Source organism: Chrysochloris asiatica, unplaced genomic scaffold, assembly GCF_000296735.1.
Source record: "Chrysochloris asiatica unplaced genomic scaffold, ChrAsi1.0 scaffold00259, whole genome shotgun sequence".
Lineage (NCBI taxonomy): Eukaryota > Metazoa > Chordata > Mammalia > Afrosoricida > Chrysochloridae > Chrysochloris > Chrysochloris asiatica.
In genome coordinates this window covers 736,513-758,615 of record NW_006408777.1, presented here as the reverse complement: position 1 = coordinate 758,615, position 22,103 = coordinate 736,513, and the positions used below count along the sequence as shown (strand labels likewise).

At 39.9% G+C, this 22,103-nt stretch overlaps 1 protein-coding gene across 1 annotated transcript in view; it reads left to right on the top strand.

The window, feature by feature from the left end:
* Nucleotides 1–13,733: 13,733 nt before the first annotated feature.
* The window catches only part of CA8 (carbonic anhydrase VIII), a 187,988-nt gene continuing 179,618 nt past the window's right edge, over nt 13,734–22,103 (top strand). The window contains exons 1-2 of the mRNA XM_006874043.1: nt 13,734–13,859; nt 15,864–16,055. Coding sequence (XP_006874105.1) covers nt 13,760–13,859; nt 15,864–16,055 — 292 coding nt within the window. The 5' untranslated portion in view covers nt 13,734–13,759. The remainder of the gene's footprint in view (nt 13,860–15,863; nt 16,056–22,103) is intronic.

Sequence of the window (22,103 nt, the reverse complement as noted above, 5' to 3'; positions counted from 1 at the left end):
GTCTTTCAAGACCTGGCTAACATGTCACTGACTTTATGAAGCCCCTATTAATACACCTGCCGCAAGGTAAACATGACCACTCCTTTTTTCATGGCCTGTCACACCCTGAATATTTCTATCTTTGCAGTGATAATTTTTATGGCACTGTGATATTCAAAAAGGCTAACTGGGTCACTATCTGGTTGGTGGCCCAGGGAAATGAGTGCCTAGCCACTTAACATGAGCTATATGGAGATAAAGAGAAATGAAAGCTTGTTATCTATTAGAGAAGATCATAAAATATGTACTAAAAATAAAATCTTGATTTTAGAACTAGAGGTCTGCACAGGGTATCATAGAAGCACTGTTGTTGTTTACAGTTGCCATTATGTTGATGCTAACTCCTGGTGATCCTATGTGTGCAAGACTAGAACTGGGTCCATAGGGTTTTTAATAGCTGATTGATGGGAAGCAGATCACCAGCCTTACTTCTCTGAGTCTCTAAGGAGGTTTGAACTGTAAACCTTTCTGTTAGCCCTGTGCCACCCAGGGACTGCATGGCAGCACTAAGCAGCAGTCCTTTAACCTTTGGGTAGAGATTTTGTTTGGCATGAAGTCAGGAAGGCTTCCTAAAGAAGTTTTCACATGTTATAACATTAGATTTGTTGTTGTTCATAAGTGCTGTTGAGTCAGTTCTGACTCATAGCAACTCTGTATAGGGTTTCCAAGGAGCAGCTGTTGGGCTTGAACCATCACCCTTGAGGCTAGTGGTCAGTGCTTATCCTACAGCATCATATCTTAGGAGTCATCAATATACTAGTCTGAAGCACCCCAACTTTGTCTCAAGTCACTTTGGTGCTCATGCAGACATTTGGTGTGGCCTCAGAGAAATGAAGAGAGCTGTGGCTGTGGTAGTATAGAGGAGACAAGGGTTGTCTATGGATAAGGGCTTTCTCACTATATAATGAGGCACTGACAGCCAGGACTTCTAAGCAATTTGCAAGGTAGAAATAAGAGCCCTGTTTTAGAATAGGGTTTCATCAATAATCCCTGCAGGCCAGAGGGGAAAGAGGGGAAATGCAAAAAAGCATTTGAGCAAATCAAAATTAGTCTTGAACTCACCTTTATCTGATGGGTTATTGTAACACTCAGTTTTTGTAGGTTACACTGCCATAACAAACAACCCCCCAATTTTTTTTGTTGTTGTTGCTGTTAGATGCTGTCAAGTTGGTTCCAACTCATAGCAACCCTATGCACAATAGAGCTAAACACAGCCCAGTCCTGTGCCAACATTACAATCATTGTTATGCTTGAGCCCATTGCTACTGCAGCTGCTACCACTGTGTCAATCCATCTCATTGGGGGTCTTGCTCTTTTTTTTTGCTGACATTTCACATTACCAAGCAAGATGTTTTTATCCAGGTTCAAGGTTTATTTCTCACTGACATTACTAGTCAGCTTGTGGTTGACTGTGGCTCTGGCGTGTGGGTTTCTCCTTTCTTGAACTGAGTAATTTTAGGGACAAAAAGACAAAAATGATGGTAGCACCCATAATTACTCTTAAAGGTCCTGTTGGGAATGTACTATTTTAATTAAACAAAACAAGTCACATAGTGAAGTAAAACCTCAGCAGAGGGAGAGGCAATGAATGATGGGCACAACAATACAATTGACCACAGCTATGATGACCACTAAGGAGCTCTGATAGCATAGTGGTTATGAGTTGGGCTGTTAACCTCAAGGTCAGCATTTCAAAACTACCAGCCATTCTGTGGGAGAAAGATGAGACTTTCTGCTCCCATAAAGATTTACAGCCTCGGAAACCCTATACAGGGTCACTATGAGTCAGAACCGATGCCATGGTACACAACCACCACTATGTTGAACTCTAAGATAAAAAACGGATGGTTTTGAAGGCAAAAGACCCTGAAGTGATTAATAAAGAGGTTTATAAATGCAACTCTAAGTAGGTGAGATGTTAATCTGTTAAAGAAAAAAATTTAAAAGAAAGAACCAGACCATCTTGCCTTATAAGCAAAGACTGAAACTGTCAGAAATCAAAATGTATGTAATGAGGTGGAATCCTGAGCCCCACTCAGAACCTTAAGAGGTGGGACATTCCCACTTGAAAAAACATGCAGACCAACCTGGAACTGCTTGAGGAACAGAAGATATTTCTTAAAAGAAAGACTGGCAGACTGTTAGAAAATCAAGCAAGCTATTTGCCTTGGAGTCATCAAGGCATGAGAAATCAGTTCACCAGGGTAATTCCCCCTTCTAAGACTGAAACTCAAAGGGAACACACAAGCACTTTAATATGCTCACTGGTGACTCCCATGGTCTACTTGTGAGTGGAAGTGGGGAAAATGCAGCAATGAAGACATGGGCTGAGTTTAACCTTGTTCCATAGATAACTGTTGATCTTGAGATGAGACAGAGAGAAGGAAGGACTGGCTAGTCTGAAATTTGGGGAGGCATGTGAACTCCCAAGTCCATGGGCACTGACCTAGCCATTGGGGACTATAGTTAAGAGTGAAGTTACCAGCTGGTATGAAATGGGGGGAGGTGTATAAAACTCCCAAACTTGCAGATAGTACCCATTTGTCATGGCTTGGATGTCTAGCTGACCAGAACTGGACCAGATGAAGATAAAGAAGTTTGATACAGGGAGCAAATGTAAATTGCTACAATCTGATGAACTGGGCCTTTACTTATGGATGTAGTTGCTCAAAATTCCAACCAAAAGGGAAGAGGGACTCTTCATATCAAGGATCAAGCTTGCCTCCTCAGTTCATTGGGTTGATAGGGACAGCTATCAAAAATGGGGTGCTATAAAGGCACAAAGTGACTGACTTACAAGTTTTCATGAGTGTGTTTAGTATCAGAACAAGGAGGGCAAGGTAGAATCCCCATTGAATATATTTCCTCTTTTCCAGTTGGGTCTGGTGAAAAAGGATGGGGGAGAATGGGATAAGATTTTACAATTCATTTGAGCGTGATTGTTATCAGGACTAATTGTAATAGTCACAACTGTAAATGAAGAAGATGTATAACTAAAAGTGGGGAGTAGTTAATCTCTCATTTCAGAAACAGATGACTCTAGGGCTAGCAAGAGGGAAGAACATGAATGGAGTGTGGGATCCTAATTAGAAAAACGGCAATAGCAGAGATGGTGACAGAGGCAATGGAATGAAAAGATAGAGCAGCTGAGGACTTTAAGTGCATGGACTAAGAAAGGTTGTATGTTTGTGAACAGAAAACTAGCTTGCAAAGTGTGCCCTATGGAAATTTCAATGAATATGCATTTTCTGTTTTGTATGTGTACATAAAAATAAGGTGATGGGGGGGAACAGAGGTAAATACTGTTGACTGATAGTACATGGAGGGGATTGTAATTGCAATGAAATAAAAACATGATTTGTTGAATACAAAACTGATCATCTGCCCTGTAAATGTTCACTCAAGTCACAGTAAAAAACTTAAAAGTAATATATGTAATGTGGAAAATATTTATGTTCATACTGACAAAGTAAACCAAACAGCCAGAGAAATGTTTTACTTAAGACCTAAATTTACTGAAACACAAATCTCTAGTGCAGTCTGGTTTGGTTCAGGCAGGTCACAGGATATACACAGAGGTGAAAATGCATCTGCAGTGAACACTTTTATGATTCAGAATTATCATTCATGCCTGGAATGATATGTGCCCACTCCTTGGCCCCTGTCTTAGTTATCTAGCTCTGGTAGCGTAGTGGTTATGAATCAGACTGTGAACCACAAGGTCAGCAGTTCGAAACTACCAGCTGTTCCGCGGGAGAAAGATGAGGCGTTCTGCTCCCGTAAAGATTTACAGCTTCGGAAACCCTGTACAGGGTTGCTATGAGTCGGAATCGACTCCATGGCACATAACAGCAGCAACAGCAGCTATAAAAGAAAGATAAGTGAATAATTTTAACAACATTAGTTTATTTTCTCAGTTTGTTCTTGTTATTAAGTGACAATCAATGAGTCGGTTCCGACTCATAGTGACACAGTATAGGGTTTCCAAGGTTGTAAATCTTTGCAAAAAGCCTCATCTTTCTCCCATGGAGCAGATGGTGGGCTCCAACTGCCAACTTTGTGGTTTGCAGTCCAGTACTTATCCCACAGACAAAACCCCGTTCCTCTCACAGTTTGTTGTTGTTAAGTGGAGTCAGTTCTGACTCATGTTAGTAGTTGTTGTTAAATGCCATTGAGTCGGTTCTGACTCATAGTGACCCTGTATGGGGTTTCCAAAAAGTGGCTGTTGGGTTTGAACCACCAACCTGGTGGTTAGGAGTCCAGTGCTTATCCTACAGCACCATGCCAGGACTCATGTTTAAGTGGCTAGAAATCTAAATTCAGGATACTGGTTCTCAGGAATCCTTATCTCTTTTCATCTTCTATTCATCTGTTCCTGGAAGATAGTCATGTTGTTTGACATCTGGTTTCCTCCATTTATAATTGCTTGTTTCTGTGACTAATCTCAAAAGTCATGGGGATAAAACAGATTCTACATTGATACGCCCTCATCAGCATAACAAGAACACCCTATTCCCAACTGGAATTATCACCTCAGTTAAAGGGATTCAGATTTACAACACCCATTTCTGGTGGTCAAAATTCAATACTTAAAAAAAACCCCAAGCCTACTGCCATTGAGTTGGTTCAGATTAATAGTAACCTTACATAGGGCAGAGTAGAAGTTTCCAAGTACGGAGGGAGTCCTGGTGTGGTACTGTAGGATCTGCCTAAAGTCACTCTACCGGCCACTCTACATAGTCACTACAAGTTGGAACCAACTCTAGAGCACTTAACAACAGTAACAATATTGGATTTAGATGTGCTTGCTTTATTTTGTAAATAAAAAATTTGGCCTATATCTTTTATGTGCTGTAAGTGTGTGGTACTGTAAGATAAGCACTGGATTGCTAACCACAAAGTTGGCAGTTCAAATCCACCAGCTGTTCTTTGGAAATCTAATACAAGGTAGCTATGAGTTGGAACCATTTTGATAGCATAAATTTATGTCTGAAGTAAAATGTTTCTCTGGCTGTTTGGTTTACTTTGTCAATATGAACATAAATATTTTCCAAATTACATGCATTACTTTTAAGTTTTTACTGTGACTTGAGTGAACATTTACAGGGCGGATGATCAGTTTTATATTCAACAAATCATATTTTGTTTTACTGCAATTACAATCCTCTCCATGTACTATCAGTCAAAACCAGCAAAAACAAGGGTAGCAAAGAGAAAGAAAAGATAGGGGAAGAGTCATGCAGGTATAGGGTTGTTGTTGTAAAGTGCCATTGAGTCGGTTCCGACCCATAGCGACCCTGTATAGGGTTTCCAAAGAGCGACTGGTGAGCTTGAACCACCAACCTTGCAGTTCAAACAGCTTTGCAGTCTGGTGTATTAACCCGCAGTGCCACACTAGGACTCCACAGGTATAGGGTACTACCAAATAATCTTAGAACTTCTTTTTCCTTTGACATCTAGATTAGTTTGCCACTTTGGGGATTTTTAATTTTCCTGGAGTGGGGCAAAGCTGCTCAGCTGCTAACTGGAAGGCTGGAGGTTCAAGTCTACCCAGAGCCTCCTGGAAAGAAAGGACCAACACTTGACTTCTGAAAAAATCTGTAGGAAGTTATTAAAACCCCAACCCCACTGCTATTCAATCCATTATGACTCATAGTGGCTCTATAGGACAGAGAAGAATTGTTCCTTAGGGTTTCTGAGATTAAATCTGTATGGGAACAGACATATTTCTTCCACAAATATCTGGTGGACATTAACCAAAGGTTTTGCTGTTTGCAGCCCAACGCATAACCCACAGCATCACCAGGGTCCTTGATGAAGAGGAAGAAAACCAAACCTAGTGCTACCGTGTTGATTCTGACTCATAGCAACTCGAATTAGTCTTTTGAAGCTATAAATCATTACAGGAGCAGAAAATCTCCTCTTTCTCCCATGGAGCAACTGGAGGGTTTGAACTGATGACTTTGTGGGTAGTTGTCCAGTGCTAATCCTACAGTGCCACGAGACCTCCTTGATAGAAGGGGTTGTTGTTGTTGGGTGACCTCAAGTCAGTTCCAACTCACAGCAACACAACAGAATGAAACATTGTCCGGTCCTGTATCATTCTCACAATTGTTAACGCTTGAGCCCATTGCTGCTGCCACTTGCCAATCCATTGCATTGGGCTTGTCTTCCTCTTTTTCTCTGACCCTCTACTTTATCAAGTATGATGTCCTTCTCCAGGAACTGGTCCCTTCTGATAACATGAAAGACCAAGTCTTGCCATTCTGGTTTACAAGGAGCATTCTGGCTGTGCTTCTTCCAACACAGATTTGTTTGTTCTTCTGGCAGTCCCTGGTACTTTTAATATTCTTCTTCAACATCATAATTCAAATGTATCAATTCTTCTATGGTAGTATTAATAATAATGAATTATTTAGTTCTAAGGTTCCCTGGTGGTGCAGTGGCTACACATTTGAAACTCAAAGGAAAATGGTTAGAACCCACATGTCACTCAGTGGCAGTCTGCTTCTGTAAAGATTTGTAGCCTTGGAACTATGGGGTAGTTCTACTCTGTCCTATAGGGTTGTTATGAATAAGAATAGATCCGATATGAACTGGATTTGTTTTTTATATGAGAGGTCTTAATTTTAACAAATTGTTCTATGTTGTTGTTGTTAAGTGCCGTTAAGTCGATTCTGACCCATAGCGACCACATATAGGGCTTCAAAGTGAGCTTGAACCACAGACATTGCAGTTCAAACAACTTTGCAGTCTGACTCATTAGCCCACAGGGCAAAACCAGGACTCTGGTGTTGTATAGATATGGTTTAACCTGTTAGTTATGTAAATACTATAAATGAACAATATGAAGTTAATTTAAAGAATCATCTTTTTATGAGATTAGGTTAAAAAGGATTAAATTAATATAGAGGGATATGTAATTATGTTTATAATGTAGAACTTGCCTATTTTTAGATTCTCTAATGTGACACTGTAGCTCTGTGGGTTAATGTGCTATACTGCAAAGTCAGTTTGAACTACAAGGTTGGCAGTTCAAGTTCATCAGTTGCTCCTCAGAAACTCTATAAAGGGTCACTATGGGTCGGAACTGTTTTGATGTCAATTAACTACAACAATGTAATGCTGTAGGATAAGTACTGGACTGTTAAATGAAAGATGGGCAGTTCAAACCACTAGCCACTTCTCAGAAACCCTATATAGGGTCGTTTTTAGTTGCAACTAACTCTACAGCACTTAACAACAACAACAATATTGGATGTAGATATGCTCGTTATATTTTGTAAACAAAAAAATTTGGCCTATATCTTTTACCTGTATGTCTAGGTTTGATAGTGATACCTCATAACAACTAGAAATAGCAATTCCATCTTTAGTGATAATATAGTACAGGGACCTGAGAAGAGAAGGTCTGAAGGTGTTGTTAATTAGCAGAAATCCAAAGTACATAGTCTCAAAGCTAATTAACAAAGTTAATTGAATATTTGGATGCACAGTGGAATGGCTCATATGTTACTGCATAGGGTACCCTGAGCTTGCATATAGAAGTGACATTATACTAAGGATGTTTAAAAAATTCAGAAAGAACAAATATGGGTCAAAATATGTTTGTCTAGTTGTTAACAGCATTTTGTTAATGGTGATACATTGTTGGATATATATGCAAAGTTGTCTATTGTAAAATTCAACGTTTTGTCCTTTTTTTTCTGTATAAATATGGTATTAACACTCAACTGTCTTGTATGAGGTATATAAGCTGCAGCATCTGATTAATGTATGGATAACATTTTCAGCAAAGGAGTGAGAAATGAAATGCCAGAAAACCTTCAGTGGAAAGTGATTACTGTTTTGGGTAGTGATTCTTTTTTTTTTTTTTTTTTAAAGAAAGCTATTGCTTTAGGGCAAGTTCAAGGATGGTGCAAAGCACTAGCCGAAAGGTTGTCGATTCAGACTTACCAATGGTGTCATGGTTCCATAAAAATTATAGCTACTCTGTAACACATGGGTTGCTAAGAGTTGGTATGGATGGGTTGATTTGTTTTCGGACTTTTTCTTTCAAGTTATATAGTTAGGGCAGAATTCTATGTTTGCCCATTTCAGGCTAGCCAAGGTATGAAATAGAGAGGATGCTCACTAAAAAACACCCAGAAGTGAACAAGGGATGGATTCAGTCTTCCCCTTACACTGGTCTCATTCTCTGAAAGGAGTGGCTGTCTATCTGGTCTCTGTCTTATGGGGAAAGACAAATGACACGAATAGTTGAATATGTAAGGCAAAAATCAGTCAATAGTTTTCACCTATTTTACTAAAGCTTCTAGAAAGTAGCAGAATTAATAATTTGAGATTTATTTATTTTTCCTATCTTTACCTACTTTAAGAAGAAAATTCTAATAGCATGTGAAGAGGCTTTTTTAAAAAGGTGGAGAGGCTAAGCAGGCAGTGAAAGAGCAGCATGGAATGAAACATCTCCAAGCAGATGAGATGCATCCTTATATCAGTAACTAATTGTGCACTGAAAGACTCATTATTGAAGGATTCCTGGGCAAATTATTGAATGATGCAGAAAGTATAAAAAGAAGATGGAAGAAATACACAGAGTCACTGTACCAAAGGGAAATGGTTGTTGTTCAACCATTTCAAGAGGTAGCATATGATCAAGGGCCAATGATACTGAATTGAAGGAAGAAGTCCAAAGTGAATTGAAGGAATTGGCAAAGAACAAAGCACCAGGAATTGATGGAAGAAAAATTTAAATCTTTTAAGAAAGTGAGGTGGCACTGGTGGCACTCACTCATCTATGCCAAGAAATTTGGAAGACAACTATCTGGCTGACTGATTGGAAGAGATCCTATTTGTGCCCAGTTCAAAGAGAGGTGACCCAAGAGAATGCAGAAATCATGAGACAATATCATTGCTATCCCATGTGAGTAAAGTTTTACTAAAGTTAATACAGAAACGGCTGCAACCATACACTGACAGAGAACTTCCAGAGGGTCAAGCCGGATTCAGGAGAAGATGTGGAACAAGGGTTATCATTGCTGATGTCCAATAGATCTTGGCTAAAAGCAGAGAATATCAGAAAGATGTTTACCCATGCTTTATTGACTATGCAAAGGCTTTTGAATGTGTGTATCATGACAAGCTAGGGACAACGTTGCGAAGTATGAGTATTCTGGAATGCTTAATTGTGCTCATGAGGAACCTGTATATGGACCAAGAGGCAGTTGTTCGAACAGAACATGGGAACACTGAATGGTTTAAAATTAGGAAAGATGTGCTCCAGGGTTGTATTCTTTAACCATGCTTATTCAACCTGTATGCTGAGCAAATAATCCAAGAAGTTGGGCTATATGAAGAAAAACGTGGCGTCAGGATTGGAGGGAGACTCGTTAACAACTTGTGATATGCAGATGATACAACCTTGGTTGTTGAAATTGAAGAGGACTTAAAATACTAATTGATGAAGATCAAAGACCATGGCTTTTAGTATGGATTGCATCTCAATGTAAAGAAAACAAAAATCCTTACCACTAAACCAATAAACAACATTCTTATCCATGGAGAAAAGGTTGAAGTTGTCAAAGACTTCATTCTTCTTGGATCAACCATCAACACTCATGGAAGCAGCAGCCAAGAAATCAAATGATGTATTGCATTAGGCAAATCTGCTGCACAAGACCTTTTTAAAGTGTTGAAGAGTAATGATGTCAGCTTGAGAACTAAGGTACGCCTGACCCAAGTCATGGTATTTCAATAGCCTCATATGATGTGAAAGTTGAACAGTGAATAAGGAAGATCTCAGAAGAATTGATGCATTTGAGTTATGGTGTTGGAGGAGAATATTGAAAGTACCACGGGCTGCCAAAAGAACAACCAGATCTGTGTTGGAAGAAGGGCAGCCAGAATGCTCCTTGGAGGTCAGGATGGCCAGAATTTGTTTCTCATACTTTGGATATATTGTCAGGAGGGATCAGTCACTGGAGAAGGATATCATGTTTGGTAAGGTGGAGGGTCAGAGAAAAAGAGGAAAGTTCCCAGTGAGATGGATTGGCAAAGTGGCAGCATCAATGGGCTCAAGCGTGGCAACAATTGTGAGACTAGCCCAGGACTGGGCAGTGTTTTGTTCTGTTGTGCATAGTGTCGCTCTGAGTCTCTACTGACTCAATGGCACTTAACAACACAACAATTGTGCATAAGGATGGTATGATTTAGGAATGGCCTACTGAAACTGTTAATAGACACTGGGTACACGCACAGAGAATATGCAAAACCAAATTGTACTCAAGGCCCAAATCTGTGCATATTATACACATACAAGGTAGAGTCAAAAAGCATTGCTACTAGGGTTACAGTTAGTACATGAATGGGTTTATTCTAAACAAGATGTGTTGAAACATGCCTCTGTCATCAGTGGATGACTGCAGACAAGTGCTGTCAGTAAGGGACTGGTTTTAGTTTTATTGTTGTCACTTTTGTTGTCAGGTATTATGGAGTTGGTTCCAACTCATGGTGGTGGTGGTGGTTGTGTGCCGTGGAGTTGGTTCTGACTCATAGCAACCATTTCCAAGGCAGCAAATCTTTATGAGGCAGAAATCTTTATGAGGCAGAAAGCCTCATCGTTCTCCCATGGAATAGCTGATAGTTTTGAACTGCTGGCCTTGAAGTTAGCAGCCTGAATCTTATCTTCTGTGCTACCAGAGCTCATAATGACCCTATAAAGGGTTTCTGGGCTATAAATCTTATGGGAGCAGAAAGTCTCATCTTTCTCTCAAGAAGTGGCTAGTGAGTTTGAACTGCCAAATGTGTGGTTAGCAGTCCAAAGCTTATCCTACAATGCCACCAGAGCTCCTTATTAGTCTCATTTGTTGTTGTTTCTTGTTAAGCACCATTGAGTTGATTCCAACTCATAGTGAACCTGTATAGGGTTGCTGAGCAGCGGCTGGTAGGTTTCAACTGCCACACTTGTGGTTAGCAATACAGTGCTTATCCTACAGTGCCACACCAGGACTCATTACTTTCATTGCTGTTGTTAAGTGCAGTCAAGTCAGTTTTGACTCATAGTAACCCTGTATAGGGTTTCTGAGGAGTGGCTGGTGAGCTTGAACTGTTGACCTTGTGGTTCAAAATGACCCTGCAATTCAGCATATTAACCCACAGTGCCACATCAGGATTCCTTACTCTCATTGTTGTTTGTTGTTGTTAAGTGCCATTGAGTCGGTTCTGGCCTATAGCAACCCTGTATAGGGTTTCTAAGGAGTGACTGGTGAGCTTGAACTGCCAACCTTGCAGTTCAATCCGACTTTGCAGTAGTCTCATTAGGGTGCCTATATATAAAAAAAAGAAGATGCAATGGGCAAAAAGGATTTTGAGATCTAGATTAATAAAAAGTTTTTCATATAACCCAAGTGAACATCTTCCCAAATCACTGAAGCTTTGCAACATGTTTTTGGGAATGTTGCCCCTCATAAACCAACAGTTTTTATATGCATCAAGCATTTTAAGGAAGGTCAGGATGACCTTCAAAAGGACTTCAAGGCAGAGAGATTAGATCAGAAGGTTATGGTGACTGGTAGTTTTAGATTACAATGGGTTCAACTTAATAGAGTTTCTTGAAAGACAGGACTATCCCAGGGGCTTATGTTGTGAAGTGCCAGCTAGTTACTTCAGACTCATAGTGATCCTGTATAGAGTTTCCAAGGTTGTTTTGAACTGCAGACCTTGTGGTTTGCTATTCAATGTTTATTCTACAGCACTATACCAGGCCAAGGCATTGTTGTTGTTGCTAAGTACCATTGAGTTGGTTCTGATTCATAGTGGCCCTGTATAGGGTTTCCAAGGAGCAGCTGGTGGGTTTGAACCACAATCTTGAGGTTACCAGTCCAGAACTTACCCTATAGCACTACATCAGGGTTCATAGGTATTTACAGGGAAGAATACGAAAAACTGCAATCATCGGTGAGAAAAAAAATCCAGGAAAGTTTCAATAAGGAATTGTTATCCACCACAACAATGTACCTGCTTCTCAAAAGGGCTGTTCTATGAGAATTTCATGGGTAGAACCTTACCGCTTTCACCAAACATCCCTTATCATGCCCTTTCAGATGTCTTTGTTCTCCAAACTCAAAGAGCATTTAAAAGGAACATGATTTGAGTCCCTTCAGGATGCCAAAACTACTGTCTTGATGTTATATAAATCGAAGAGCTCAGAATTCTTTGGGGAAGGATTAAAGAGATAGAAACACTGTCTTCAGAAGTGTATATAGATCTAGATGGAGGGTATGCCAAGAACCAATAGCTCCACAGTTTGATATTTTTGATAATGTGTTCTATGATTTGTAGCAGTACTTTTTGACTTACCCTAGTATAACTCTTTAAAATTTGTGACATCACCTGGTTAGGAGTTGTTGGCTAGGGCTTTAAAAAGGCATGACCAAAGGATGTCCTGGTGTAGATCCACAAGGTTGACTCTTCAAGCTCACCAGCTGCTCCTGGAAAACTCATATACAGGGCCTTTATGGGCCAGAACCCAATTACAGCACTTAACAACAACTTTAAAAAGGAGAAAGAAGCCAGTAACACTGTACTATAAGCATTTTTAAGAGGCAACAAATAATATGACCTCTTTGGATCAGGAACGTTCCTGTTAAGCAATGTGTGCATTTCATTATTTACACGTTCTCACAGGGCGATTGGGAGCTGTGTACACAGCAAACTCGCCTGTAGCAGCACCCCACACTCTGAAAAGTAAAACGAAACACCAGCTCTTTATTGTCTTTTACCAATCCATGCTTTGAAATATTTCTCCAAAGGAAAAAAAAAATTCTCTAAATTATATCTATTTCTCTAGATAAATTTATTTTTAGGAACTATATTTAATGAATTTCTTGGAAAAATTTCCTTAGTCTAGTTTGTCCTGTGCTCTAAGAAGGAGTTAAAATATAAACAAAATACTCTAATACAAAGACCCTGAATTGGAAACACTGTTATTTTGTTATAAGATCTCCTAGTCATGTTTTCTCTTACCTCATTACAGTTTTCTCCTACCCATGGCAAAGCATCTTCTTCTTCCTTTTGGATAATTCCGCCCCCCCCCCCTTCCTTTTGTATAATTCCTAATGTAGGCGTGAATAAAGACCCATAGTCAGGCTTAGCAACCACTCCTCACCCTATACAGGGTCGTTATGGGTCGGAACCGACTGGATGGCACTTAATAACAACAAAGTAGCAGCGAGTAACAATATGGATCGAAAAGTCCTTGACCTAGGCCCTGAACAAAGCAGATGCTCACAAAATGCTTTTTCCTTGCCCCATCCCGTAGGGGGTTCTGAGTACTGACCTCGGGTGATTCGCTGAGTTCTGGAAGTTCGGTGTGGGAGAGTGGAATGGGGGATACAAAGCAGTGGTGTCGACCGCCCAGGGTCATTTCCTGTAGTCCTGTCTCCCACCTCCTTACCTAGCCTGGTGCGCCGGGCCAGGAGCGAAGTGGGCGGGTCCTCGCAAAGGAGACACGCCCCAGCCGGGTATATAATTCGCCCGGTGAGCGTTCCCCAGCGGCGGCAACTACCTCGCTTAGAAGACTGGAGACGCTGCAAACTCCATTCGGAGGCTAGGAGTCCGTGCTCGCTGGTCCCTGTGTCCAAACTCCCTCCGGCGCTCCAGCGCAAGTTACGCTGCTCGCCCAGCGGAGACGAGAGCTCCGAGGGGACTGGTGGAGCTTCCCATGGCTGACCTGAGCTTCGTCGATGATTCCGTCGCTTTCCCGGAGAAGGAGGAGGATGACTACGAAGAAGAGGAGGGTGTGGAGTGGGGATACGAGGAAGGTAACTGGCCGTGGGTGGGGAACCCAGGTCCCGGAGGCCGTGCGCCGCGCGGTTTCCCCGCGAAAGTGAGCTCTGCGCTCTCTTCCGCAGTCTCGCGTTCCGAGCACCCTCCATGTCCACTCTTTTCCACTTGTGTCTCTGCCCTTTTCCGATCCCCCTGCCTTGTTTTGGCGCGGGAGGCACTCTGGGGAGGGCGTGCACCTCCCCAACCTCAACCACCCCTTTCCCCCTCGCTCCCCACCTTCACCTTCCGCCTGCGTTCTCACTGGGGAGCCTGGTGTAGGGCTGGCCTTCCTCCGTGCCGCGGCTCACACCTGTTGCTTTTCAGAGGGCGAGTTTAAAGCATGGTTGTAACTTTTCAGAGTCCTAACTACCCAGAGCCTCTTGTCTCCTGAGTAGCCATGAAAAGCAACATCTCGATTAAACAGTGCTAGGCTCTTGGTGTGTGTGGCGCTGTGGGCTAATGCGTCCGACTGCAAAGTCGTGTGAACTGCAAGGTCGGTGGTTCACGCTCACCAGCTGCTCCTTGGAAACCCTATACAGGGTCTCTAAGGGTCAGAATCGACTCGACGGCACTTAAAAACAACAACACTACAGGTGTGGCGCTGTAGGATCAGCGCTGGCCTGTGAACCACAAGGTCTCCTGTTCAAACCCCACCAGCAGCTCCTGGGAAGTCCTACACAGGGTCGCTGAACGACCCTGTATAGGGTTTCCAAGGAGCAGCTGGTGAGCTTTAACCACCTAGCGTGCAGTTCAAACGACTTTGCAGTCTGATGCATTAGCCCACAGCGCCACACCAGGACTCCAGTAATGCTCAACTCTTTCTAAAATGTGCCCTAAGTTTTACACTGGAGCAGTGGGATTGGTGAGAAAAGACTGACTTAAAAATTTTAATTACCAAGTTTATCTCTGCATATGCAGGGCTCCTAATATAGCTAACTATTAGGACTGATGTTAACTGCATACTTACTACAAACGTTTTTGTTGTTAATTGTTGTCGAGTTGATTCCGACCCATAGCTACTCTGTGTAGGGTTTCCAAGAAGCAGATGAAGAGTTTGAACCACCAACCTTGCAGTTCAAACGACTTTGCAGTCTGCCAGGACTCTACTACAAACATATACATAGGTATGCTGTATATATGTTAACTGCATATATACAATATGGGAGCTTAGAATTTTAATTATAAAAATATGGAAATGTTTCTATGTATATGTTTTAACATGCACATTTCAAAATATTTGTGTTTGCATTTATAAGCATTTAGCTTGCTATGGTTAAAGCTCTTACACAAAGGGTTAAGACATTTCCCCAATACTGAACATAATGGAGCTAGTAAACAGAGGAAAGAAAAATTTAAAGATATTATTTGTTTCTAATCACTTAAAAGGAGTCCTTGTGTGGTGCTGTAGACTAAGCACTGGATTGCTAACCTCAAGATCGGCGGCTCAAACCCACCAGCTGCTCCTGGGCATCAAACAACCACAACAACAAATATCACTTTAAAATGACTTACATTTCCTTGCATTTGTGTAGATAAAAATATGTTATTTTGTTTACCCAGGAGTCCTGGTGTGACGCTGTAGGGTAAGTACTGAACTGCTAACAGAAAAACCAGGCTTCAAACCCACCAGCCACTCCTTGCAAACCCTATGTCGTGTCGCTATGAATCAGAATTGACTCAATAGCATTTGACAACGATAGGATTTTGCACATGGTATTTGATAATATTGTCGTTAAAGTGCCATCTAGTAGGTTCTGACAGTGGCTGGTAAGTTTGAATCGCTGACCTTGCAGCTAGGATATTTGAAATATGAATGCAAAATACACACACACTAATCATATTTCATCTGTATGTAGTAGTCATAACCTTCTTAATGCCAAGGGACATTAACACATTTGTAGCAATCTATGTAGACAAGCAGATTTTATTGGGCATTGTCCAAGTTTTTATATGCTAAGTTTTGCTGTAACTTTCTTAATTTTATTTAATTTTGCTCTTAGGTGTTGAGTGGGGCTTGGTGTTTCCTGATGCTAACGGAGAATATCAGTCTCCTATTAACCTAGACTCAAGAGAAGCCAGATACGACCCCTCACTGCTTGATGTCCGCCTCTCTCCAAATTATGTGGTTTGCCGAGACTGTGAAGTCACCAATGATGGACATACCATTCAAGTGATCCTGAAGTCAAAGTCAGGTACTCTTGCACTGTCTTCTGGACTAGAAGTCTTGGTTGTTGTTGTTGTGAAGTGCCGTTGAGTCAATTCTGACCCATAGCAACCCTGTATAGGGTTTCCAAGGAGCAGCTGGTGAGCTTGAACTGCCAACCTTGCAGTTCAAATGGCTTTGCAGTGTGGTGCATTAACCCACAGCACCACACCAGTTCTTGGTGGAGCTATTGAATTCTTATTTAGTTTGTATGATGTCAAAGGTAGAACTTACATAACTCTATAGATACATTAATATATTATAAAATGAATGTTTGGAAATATTTTCTGAAATATTTTGAAAGGATACAAAACCCATTGCCACCAAGTCAATTCTGATTCATAGCGGTCCTGTAGAACAGACCATAGAACTTACTCTGTAGGGTTTCTAACACTAAATCTTTATGGGAGTAGGCCACTTCATCTTTCTCCCATGGAGTGACTAGTGAGTTTGAATTGTGGAACTTGTAATTGACAGCCCAACACTATAAAAGGATGAAACTATGAAGATGTCAATTTGGGTTTTTGTTTGAGATTTCTAGAGCAACCTTAGTTTGGATGATTTATATTTTATGCAGCCTGAAGAAAAGTATATCCAGGAGTATCTATAACTGCATTTTGTCCTAAGTTTTTGCTATTTCACAAAACTAAAATTTAGAATTAATTGACATAATCTGTCATCCAAGTTAAACCCTTCAAATTATTTTTTTCTGCTATATTAACACCACAGAGCTCTGGTAGCATAGTGGTTACGAGTTGGGCTGCTAACTTCGAGGTCAGCAGCTTGAAACTACCAGCTGTTCCATGGGAGAAAGTTGAGGCTTTCTGCTCCTGTAAAGATTTATAGTCTCTGAAACCCTATGCAGGGCTGCTGTGAGTCGGAACCAACTCCAAAGCACATAACCAATCAACCAACAACAGTATTCATGTGACAATGAGCATTTTAATGAATAGCAGTCATAAACATCTGGTAACTCAGCAAAAAGTTTAAGTAGAAGAGACCTTGCTTTTATTATTTCTTAAATGGAATGTCCCTCTCTGAATCTATTTGAGATGGATCTAGACAGTTTTAAGGAAAAGACGCTGCTAAATGATTATGGAAATAATTATTGGTTGTTGATTTAAATGTAGGGGAGAAGAAAGCAGAATTTAAAAAACATTAATATTATGCTTTTTATAATGAATAATAATTCTCTTTCTCTCTTACTGTCCTGGTGGCACAGTAGTTCACTCCAAGGGAGAAAGCTATGTATGATAGCCTATTTCCGTAAAGATCACAGCCTAGCAAATCCTGGGGAGTAGTTCTGCTTGATCTGATCAGGTTGCTATGAGTCAGAATAAATTCAGTAGCAGTGGGTTTGATGTTGACTTTCTCTTTGGACATTGATTTCCAGCTTTGGATTTTTTATTCTTCATGAATGTCTCTTATCCTTAATTAGTTGTTTTTCTTAAGTGCCACTGAGTCAGTTTCAACTCATAGTGACCTTGTGAAGATTTTCTAAGGAGCTGGTAGGTTTCAACGACTGACTTTGTGGTTAGCAGTTCAGTGCTTATCCTACAGTGCCATGCCAGGATTCCAATCTATGAAATCTATGAATCTAGACTCTATGAAATAGTCATAGAGCTCCTGCTGTTTAGTCACAGTAAGGACATTGCCCAAAACAGATTCTGTGTTTGCTGTCCAGTTGGTTAGAGGGGACTGCTTCAGGTGTAAATTTGAATTTAAATCAGAGATATAAAAAAAAAAAGTATTATGCATGCATCCAGGTAAAAAGTATTTTAAGGTAATCCATGAATATTAGTATGTTGACTTGTTTTTGTGCTTCTGGATGTATATGTATATAGCCATACAATAAAAACATATCCATACAACAAAAACACTCTGGTGAGTGTTGGTTACATACAAATGGGTAAAATGATTCTTGAGGATTTATAATCTAAGATTTAAAAAACAAGTTTTTAAAGAACTGTTCTGTCAGTTTGCTGTCCTGTGGTTGACTTGTACGTTCCTATGATGTTGGAAGGTATGCCACCAATATTTCCAGTGCCAACAGGGTCACCCATAGTGGTTCTTCCTGGTTAAATCAAACTAAGAAGAAAGACCTGGCAATCTGTTTCTGAAAGTTAGCAAATAAAAACTCTATGGGTCACAAGATGATTATCTTGTATTGCACTTGAGATGAGCACCCTACATTGGAATGCACTAAAAATGCACAGTGACATCATTAATAAACGTAAGCACGCTAACAATGGTGAAGGTTGTGCAGGACTGGGCAACATTTTGTTCTGCCGTATATAAAGTCCTGGTGTGGCACTGCAAGATAATGCACCAGACCGCAAAGTCGGTAGTTCAAACTCAACAGCCACAACTCAGAAATCCTATCACTATGAGTTGGAAACAACTGAACGGCACTGAACAACATAAGATCGCCAGGAGTTGGAGCCAACTCTGTAGCACCTAACGATGATATAATAAAGTATTATAGGAAAATACAGGGATGACTCAGTGAAAATTCTGTCAGTTAACATAGTTTGTGTCCAATCCTGCTGTAAGATAAATTTACTTAAATCAAATTGAATTTTACACTTTCTTTTGGTACCTTTTCTAACTTAACAGCTTTCCTTGACTTTTACTCATCCTGATATACTGACCATCAAGCATACTCTTGCAAGGTCTCTACCCACTAACCATGAAGTATGTTTTTATCTGTCATCTAGATTTTTTTCTGTCCTTTTTGTCCTTCATTGTTCTCCTTGGAGGTCTTTCATCCATTCTTGCACCCTGTTTGGGCTACTTTCCCTTTAGGTCTATTTCCCAGCCATACTCCTAAAATTTCTTCACAATAAACTTTGAGATGTCTCTTTGCTGTTTTCCTGTATTGAAACCCATGTTTCTTGGATGCAATGCCATCCTTGCTCTGGGTTATTCCTTTATTTTAGGGTGTTTCTTAATCCCTTTTACAGTTCATCCTTCAGTGACTTCTGGAGAGACAGTATACGTGATAAAGGTAAATGTTTTGAAACCCCGTGTGTTTTCTGGTTATCTTTATTAGACCCTCACTCTTTATAGCTGTTTGCCTGGAAATAGCCATGTAGGTTAGAAATGTTTTCCCTCTGAAATTTGATGTCATTGCCGCATTGCCTTATGGTTTACAGTGTTAGGGTTGAAAGATCTACTATCATTCAAATTCTCAATCTGTCCTAGGTGACCTCTTTCCTCTCTTCATCTCTGGGAGCTTTACTGCTATTGTCTTGAAATTTCACAGATGCCTTAGTGTGGTTCTTTTATAGTGTATGTACTGGACGCTTAGTGGGCCCATTTACTCAGGACAATCAATGTCTTTTATTGCTTAGCAGTTTTGTTGTATTATTTCACTGATAAATTTTCTCTTTCTTGTCTCTCTCTTCTTTAAGCAACTACCACATTAATCCTTGTATTTTTCTCCTACTTTCTGGTAAATCCCTATAACTTGTATCTTTTAATCTTTCTATTGAATTTTTAACATTTGCTCCCATTTTTAATTTCTTTAACTGTACTAGAATTTTAACTGTTTTAGAATTTAAAATTCCATATCCATTATTTGGTTCATGAGTATAGTATATTTCTTTATTGCTTTAATTTTTTAGTTCTCTGCATCACCTCTGTCCTGGGTTCCTTCTGTTTGTTTTGGACTCTCCCTTTTTATTGGAAGTTAGCTTCAGATATCTGGTAATCTTTGGCTGCTTGTTCGTATTTACACATGGGTCGAAATACCAGATGAGAAGTTCTGTGCACATGGGTGGATTTTGAGGTGTGGTGGACTTCACAGTTATGTGACTAGGTTAAGACCTGCAATTTTATTGTAGGGGTCTTTGTAAGTTTTATCAATTTCTTTACAATTTGTCCATCTTCTGTTTTATTTATTTTTTGGAGGGTGGTGGTGGTGGATTTAGTGACAGTATATGGTGTTTCACACTTGGCTACCACCTTTTAGATTGCTGACAAAGGCCAGAAAGTTTCACCATTTTTTAAAAAAACTTTTTATTGTGAATTGAAGGCTTGCAGACATATCATTAGTTTTATATATTCACCAAATCATACACTTCATTTTATCTCAAGGATTGCAGTTCCTTCAATGCAGTATCACTTATCCCACTTTCTCCTTGTAATTCTTTTTTCCATTCTCCCTCCTTCCCAACTCTTCTGAATTCTATTCTGAATAAATGCTGCCCTTTTGATCTTGAATAGTTAACCGTTCTGTGGTGTGCATAACTAACTGTGTTTTTGTTCCCTCCTACATACCTATCTGGAGTCCTGGTGTGGCGCTGTGGGCTAATGCAGCAGACTGCAAAGTCATTTGAACTGCAAGGTCAGTGGTTCAAGCTCACCAGCTGCTCCTTGAAAACCCTGTACAGGGTCATTATGGGTCAGAATCAACTTGACGGTACTTAACAATGACAATAACATATCTAACTGGAGTCCTGGTGTGGTGCTGTGGGATAATGCACTGGACCGCAGAGTCAATTTGAACTGCAAGAGTGGCAGTTCAAATTCACCAGTTGCTTCTTGGAAACCCTATACAGGGTCTCTATGAGTCAGAACTGACTTGACTATACTTAACAAGAACACATACCTATCTATTGTGTTTTAAATGGAACCAGGAAGGTGAGTTCACATGAGAAAATGTGAAACAAAACTCATAATCATAAAAAGAGTAAGCTGACTGGCTAGAAAGAGACTTGTGGAACCAAGATACTATATCTTGGTCACCCTTCATGTCCAGACATTGTTAATGGTTCACTGGGATGGGAGGGATTTTTAATCCAGTTAGGTCATTTGTGCCGTTAGTTGTAACTTATTATAAGAACTTAAATTAGAAAATTTTACCTCTGGGTTTTTTTATAATTCTCACTCTTAATTTTAGAATAGATTAGTATTGTTACTAGTAGTATTTTATTTAAAAATGGTATCTTTTTATGATGTTTCTTAGCAGCCTTGCTGATTTAAAGAGAAAATCACAGATAGTTCAGAATTATTTTCACTTAAGAAGAGGCTCTGCATTGTTTATTTTCATGACATATCATAGTTTATCTTCTCTATAAACATATCTTTATAAATATTGTTGTCTTTGGGGGCTTGAATTACCTGGATAGTTTCTTTAATCTTCTGTTTCACTTTGCTTGTGTATGTCCAGTTTAGCTTGCTATCTCTGCTGATGTGTTTTGTAACTTTAAGGGCTGAGTATGTTCTTTCTTTAATAAGAAATGAAGCTATAGATTAAAGGCCAAAGATGGTAAAAACAAAAAGGAAAGAAAAAAAAAATCTTTGCATTTAAAGATTCAAATATTAGATAAGAACTAATTTGTACTATTTTCAAAGTGTTTTACTTTTGTTTATATATTTGTAATAATATATTTATTATTAATCCCATGTGGGATTTCCTAAAAGCTCATTTAAGTTTATGAACTTCCTGGACTTATTTGGGTACATTATTTTGATTATTTTGGATCCCTCATGGGACATTCAAGGGCCTGCTAGGCTTGGTCTTCATGTATGTGGGAGGCAGGCTTTGGAAAGCTTTGCCCCTTTGGCTACAGTATCTCTTGCCTGGATTATGATAGCAGTTTTCTAACTGGTTAGATTAGCCCTTCCCTAGTCTACCAGGAGTCCTGGTGTGGTGCTGTGGGATAAAGCACTGGACTGTAAGGTTAGTTTGAACCACAAGGTTGACAGTTCAAACTCACCAGTGCTCCTTGGAAACTCTATGCAGGGTCTGCTATGAGTTGAACTGACTATGGTACTTAGCAACAACATAAAAAACAAGTCTACAGTCTATACAGATGCTGGAGTAACATTTTAGTTCTTCTGTGCCTTTGTCAAGTTCCTTTCTGGTTGTTCTATCCACATTTGAAAGTGGTGTATTAAAATTACCCACTATTACTGTAGATTCATCTATTTATTTCTTCAAATCTATTAGAGTTTGCTTTATATATTTTGGAGCTCTTTCATTGGGAGCATAGATATTTATTATGGTTATGTCATCTTGTTCAATTATCCC